Source organism: Nanorana parkeri, unplaced genomic scaffold, assembly GCF_000935625.1.
Source record: "Nanorana parkeri isolate BGI_ZX_2015 unplaced genomic scaffold, ASM93562v1 scaffold3559, whole genome shotgun sequence".
NCBI lineage: Eukaryota > Metazoa > Chordata > Amphibia > Anura > Dicroglossidae > Nanorana > Nanorana parkeri.
Window position 1 is genome coordinate 1 of NW_017309827.1, and position 6,082 is coordinate 6,082.

The 6,082-nt window shown below is 51.3% G+C and overlaps 1 protein-coding gene across 1 annotated transcript in view; it reads left to right on the forward strand.

The window, feature by feature from the left end:
• Nucleotides 1-259: 259 nt before the first annotated feature.
• Nucleotides 260-6,082, forward strand: part of CUNH19orf66 (chromosome unknown C19orf66 homolog) — a gene marked incomplete at its 5' end in the record, with an annotated part of 12,751 nt that continues 6,928 nt past the window's right edge. The window contains 3 exons of the mRNA XM_018575105.1: nt 260-309; nt 1,041-1,074; nt 5,088-5,116. Of these exons, the coding sequence (XP_018430607.1) occupies nt 260-309; nt 1,041-1,074; nt 5,088-5,116 (113 nt within the window). The remainder of the gene's footprint in view (nt 310-1,040; nt 1,075-5,087; nt 5,117-6,082) is intronic.

Consider the following 6,082-nt stretch of genomic DNA (forward strand, 5'->3'; position numbering starts at 1 on the left):
TGACGTACACCGCTCCCCATCACCTGAAACTGTCACCTGACAGACACCAATGACCTTCACCACCTTTCACACTGTTCTCCTCCTCTGTCACCTGACACAACCCGCTGTCCTCTTAAAGAGTCTTCTGTCACCGGGCATATCACAGCACCCTGTGTTAGACCGCATACCAGACCACTTCCTCCCTGATATTGATCACCTCCCGATACCGCAGATCATTTCCTGTTGTGTTTATTGATACATTTGTGTGATTGATTTCCAGACATGGATCCAGATGACAGAAACAGCTTGAAAAAGGACAAAGTTGCCATGGTGAGCTATTACTTCCCCTCAGCCAGCAACCTGTCGTATTGAAGGATCAATGAACCCAGGAGCACACACAGAGGAGTCCCGAGGCTGGGTGGCACCTGGAGCGGTTACCGGGTGTCACCCCGCCAAGACGTCATCACGCACGCGCGGCGATCTTCTGATACCTGCTGGCGGCCATCTTGGTGATGGACGCCAGCAGAGAGAGGTGGGGGACAGTCACCCGGCGGGATTAGGTATGCCCCCGGGTCCCCTCAGTCAGACATACCTTATCCCGTCGGGTGACTGTCCCCTCCTCTCTCTGCCGGCATCCATCACCAAGATGGCCGCCAGCAGGTATCAGAAGAGTGCCGCGCGTGCATGTGCACTCAGAAGTCCTGACTGTCTCTAAATTCACGTGTCCCTCAATGGGGGAGAAATATAATGCTATTTTCCTACCCACCATGAAGTCTATTTTGGGTTCTTTGATGGACGGCGGTCCCGCCCCTCCATGTCTAAGGCCACGCTCCTTGTACTGCTTTCCATGCCAAACAGAAAACATAATGGGGGGCCGGCTTACGATCTTTCATTTCGCCAGTGCCCAGTCCTCCTGTAGGTGGCAGTATAACCCTGCCGTATCTGAATTCCCGTGCCCCTCGATGAACCCCCAAGGACGGGTCAGAAGCCCCATTCCCTCAGCTGGATGCTCATCTCTTCGAGCGTCTGTTAATATTAATACAACGTGTCTTGTTTTCCAGAATGTCATCAACAAGCTGAAGAAGGACAGAGACACGCCGAAGGTAATTGCGCAATATTGTTACAGTAATAGAAGCGGATTGCGAATCATACGGCGTGACTGTGAATCATATCTGGCTGGATCTTTGCATAAAGACTATTGTACCATGCGGGGGGGGGGAGGGGAGAACTGCTTAAAGGGAACCCGTCATGAGAGTTATACATAGAATGTCACTGTTGGCTTCCCTCTGAAAGGTGCTTGGCTGTCATGCTGATCCTCTGGCTTATAGTGGGCTGTGGGCTGGATACAAAGTACTAAATCCAGCTAACTGGTAGATAGTAAGCTCTTTAGGGGCCACACCGTTCCTTTCTCGTGTGGGTAATCCTGGTTGCCACAGCACATAGAGTTTTCAATGGTGTGGGGAAGAGTTAGAACCCCTGCCATATTTTTAAAGGAGAACTATGGGGTTAAGGCTTTTCCCCATAGTTCTCCTTAGGGTCACGGGAGGACACAAACTAGCGTCCTGCCGTCACCCTAGGCTCAGTATATAGGGAGCTACTGCTATTACTGCTACTGCGGATCCAGACAATTGTGCCGGGATCCGCCCAGCTGCGTGAGTGACAGCTGGCACTGGTTATCTAGAGGCAGAGCCAGCTGTACCCGTCCCCCTCCCCCGTCCGCTCCACCAGTCAGCGCTGGCGGAGCGGGGAGAGGGGAATCCAGCCCCTCCCCTGTCATGGCAGAAACTTCCTGTCCTGATGACACAACAGGAAGTGAGGGTAAGTTTCCCCAACGGGGGTTTCCTGTCTTCCTCGATTCTATTGTAGTTCCTGTGCTGGATAATGGTTTATGTTAAATGGCATCACCTGCCTTATCGCCTCCCACTGACGCATTTCTCCCCCTGACGCATTTCTCCCTCTATTGAGGAATACAAGAAGTCCATTGCACTCCATGCAACATTCAGACCCGGTCATTGAGGGGGGTGATATGATGAAATGGTGGATGGCACCACCACAACATCCCAATACAAGGCGACACCATCACGCCATGCTCAGATGAGGAGACAGGAGACTTTATGGTCACCAACAGGAAGTGACGTTTCCAGGCGACTAAGGACGGCGATAACAACAGAATTTGTTCTGGATTCATCTTACTTTGTCACGTTTGGCTAAACCCATTTGCCGTGGAGGCGGAGCCTCCAAAGCCTCCTGTGCCAATTCTGATTTTGTGAAGCTTGATATTAGCTTTATATTTATAATATGGATGGTAAGTTCCGGCACGTCATTGAGCCCTCTTTCTACCAGCTAGGTAACGTCCCGGCACCTCATTGTACCTCCTTTCTACCAGCTAGGTAACGTCCCGGCACCTCATTGTACCTCCTTTCTACCAGCTAGGTTCAGTTCCGGCACCTCATTGTGCCTCCTGTCTACCAGCTAGGATAAGTTCCGGCACCTCATTGTGCCTCCTGTCTACCAGCTAGGTTCAGTTCCGGCACCTCATTGTGCCTCCTTTCTACCAGCTAGGTTCAGTTCCGGCACCTCATTGTGCCTCCTTTCTACCAGCTAGGTTCAGTTCCGGCACCTCATTGTGCCTCCTTTCTACCAGCTAGGTTCAGTTCCGGCACCTCATTGTGCCTCCTTTCTACCAGCTAGGTTCAGTTCCGGCACCTCATTGTGCCTCCTTTCTACCAGCTAGGTTCAGTTCCGGCACCTCATTGTGCCTCCTTTCTACCAGCTAGGTTCAGTTCCGGCACCTCATTGTGCCTCCTTTCTACCAGCTAGGTTCAGTTCCGGCACCTCATTGTGCCTCCTTTCTACCAGCTAGGTTCAGTTCCGGCACCTCATTGTGCCTCCTTTCTACCAGCTAGGTTCAGTTCCGGCACCTCATTGTGCCTCCTTTCTACCAGCTAGGTTCAGTTCCGGCACCTCATTGTGCCTCCTTTCTACCAGCTAGGTTCAGTTCCGGCACCTCATTGTGCCTCCTTTCTACCAGCTAGGTTCAGTTCCGGCACCTCATTGTGCCTCCTTTCTACCAGCTAGGTTCAGTTCCGGCACCTCATTGTGCCTCCTTTCTACCAGCTAGGTTCAGTTCCGGCACCTCATTGTGCCTCCTTTCTACCAGCTAGGTTCAGTTCCGGCACCTCATTGTGCCTCCTTTCTACCAGCTAGGTTCAGTTCCGGCACCTCATTGTGCCTCCTTTCTACCAGCTAGGTTCAGTTCCGGCACCTCATTGTGCCTCCTTTCTACCAGCTAGGTTCAGTTCCGGCACCTCATTGTGCCTCCTTTCTACCAGCTAGGTTCAGTTCCGGCACCTCATTGTGCCTCCTTTCTACCAGCTAGGTTCAGTTCCGGCACCTCATTGTGCCTCCTTTCTACCAGCTAGGTTCAGTTCCGGCACCTCATTGTGCCTCCTTTCTACCAGCTAGGTTCAGTTCCGGCACCTCATTGTGCCTCCTGTCTACCGGCTAGGTTAAGTTCCGGCACCTCATTGTGCCTCCTTTCTACCGGCTAGGTTAAGTTCCGGCACCTCATTGTACCTCCTTTCTACCGGCTAGGTTAAGTTCCGGCACCTCATTGTGCCTCCTGTCTACCGGCTAGGTTAAGTTCTGGCACCTCATTGTGCCTCCTGTCTACCAGCGAGGTTCAGTTCCGGCACCTCATTGTGCCTCCTGTCTACCAGCTAGGTTCAGTTCCGGCACCTCATTGTGCCTCCTGTCTACCAGCTAGGTTATGATCCGGCACGTCCCTGTGCAAACTGCCTACTAGCTAGGTAACGTCCCGACACATCATTGTGCCTCCTTTCTACCAGCTAGGTTCAGTTCCGGCACCTCATTGTGCCTCCTTTCTACCACCTAGGTAATGTCCCGGCACCTCATTGTGCCTTCAGTCTACCAGCGAGGTTCAGTTCCGGCACCTCATTGTGCCTTCTGTCTACCAGCTAGGTTCAGTTCCGGCACCTCATCGTGCCTCCTGTCTACCAGCGAGGTTCAGTTCCGGCACCTCATTGTGCCTTCTGTCTACCAGCTAGGATAAGTTCCGGCACCTCATTGTACCTCCTTTCTACCACCTAGGTAATGTCCCGGCACCTCATTGTGCCTTCAGTCTACCAGCTAGGTTCAGTTCCAGCTTTTTATTCAGATCCTGTAATAAACCGAAGCAGTTACAACTGAGATGTAATAAAACGATGCATAAACATATGGAAATGATCTGCAGATCGGGGACTATATGCAAATCTCTTTTTTTCTTGTAAAGAGTCAAGCTTGGCCGTGCACCTCTCATCTCCTTTATTGGTTGTTATTTTGCTTCAGTGACCAATAGGTGGGCCCGGGGGGAGGGGCGGGGCCAAGCTTGACTTTCCAGGAAGTGGACATTTGCATACACTTGTGATGGTTCACACTCCTGCATCTAGTCTCGTTTTTTATGCATACTTACATTGAATGTTTCGGTTTCATGGTTCTCATCCACGATGTGTGACAATTATTGACAACTTCACTCTATCACCTGCCCATAGCACCGCCCACACAGGACCCCTAATGGGTTTCCTGAGGGACCTGGAAAGGATCCCTACAGTAAGACATTGTAGGCACTTCACTTGGATATTACGTCTCATTACAGTAATACCGGAAGCGATGTGTGGCTCACGTCTTGTGCCGGGCCTCAGCAGCTGCCGCTTGTGGGAGGTGCCGGTGCAGCATATGAATGGTCTCAAATGCGCATTGGCGTATCCAGTGCAATGAATCATGGGAGATGTAGTCTGTTTAGAGCAGTGCACGTGACACACATGCATTGCTCTATCGCGAAACTGGACGCTTGGAGCAAAGCTCTTCATTGACAGCGCAGTGGGAAGGGGCTCAATTGCCCGGGATGAAGGTAAATAAACATTGTTTTGGAGTTGAGGGGTTCCTTTTATATTTCTAATGCTCAATTCCAAAACTAACATGAGGGTTTAGTGCTATCTGTTAGGCCAGGGGACACATGACCCCTGAAAACCTGTCCATGCTTATCTCTTGTGTGTCTTTCTGGTGTTTCTCCAAGTACTGAGAAGATCTTTGTGTCTTTTTTTTCTGGCAGGACCTGAGCACAGACAGAGACATACAGGTACGGATTATGGCTTTATAATAACCAGATATGATTTAAAGGGGATCTCCACCAAATATGAGCAGTGCCACAGAGAGGAGAGCCCCCACCGTGTGCGGGGCCACCTGACATCGGATCTTCTCCATTCAAGACAAAGATGGTTTTTCGATAAGGGAAAACAAGAAGATTCAAAAACATCGGTTTAAAAGTATATAAGCCCACAAAAAGAAAGTAGAATTGACCCAAAACTGGTACAGTTTGCAACAAGCTTCCACGGGTTCCCCAATTGCATGTTGGGAAGGGTCGGAACCTCCATTAGATTTGTTTTATCGCTATTCTTGTGGCCACTGAGAAGGTTTTTCTTCACTTCCAGCGTACCAGATAGAGAAGAAGTGAGCGGAATCTTTCCAATGTTGACCCTGATGGCACTAAAAACTCAACAGAGGTTGTAACTAGGGCTATACCGATACTAGTATTGGTGCCGAAACCGAGTATTTGGGCGAGTGCTCGTACTCGCCCAAGTGCTCCGATACTTACCTCCGATACCGGAACTTCTGGTCAGAGAGAGATCTCCCTCTGACCACAAGTGCCGAGGGAGCATGGAGCTGGCTTCCAGATTGGCTAGTAAGCTGGCTTCACTTGTTGCTAGGCAGCCTGGCTTCCTAACCAATCAGGAAGCCGGGCAGCACATAATGACCCACCTCCCGGCTTCCTGATTGGTCAGGAAGCCAGGCAACAAGTGAAGCCGGCTCCCTAGCCAATCATGAAGCCGAGCGCCACGTCATGACTCGCGTCGTGGCTTCCTGATTGGTCAGGAAGCCACGCTACCTAGCAACAACTGGCGCGGGCTTCCTAGCCAATCAGGGAGACGGGCCATGACGTGCCGCCCGGCTTCGTGATTGGCTTGGAAGCAGGCTTCACTTGTCGGCAAGCAGCACATCCTGATACGCGTCCCGGCTTCCTGATTGCTCAGGCTCCCTCGGCGGG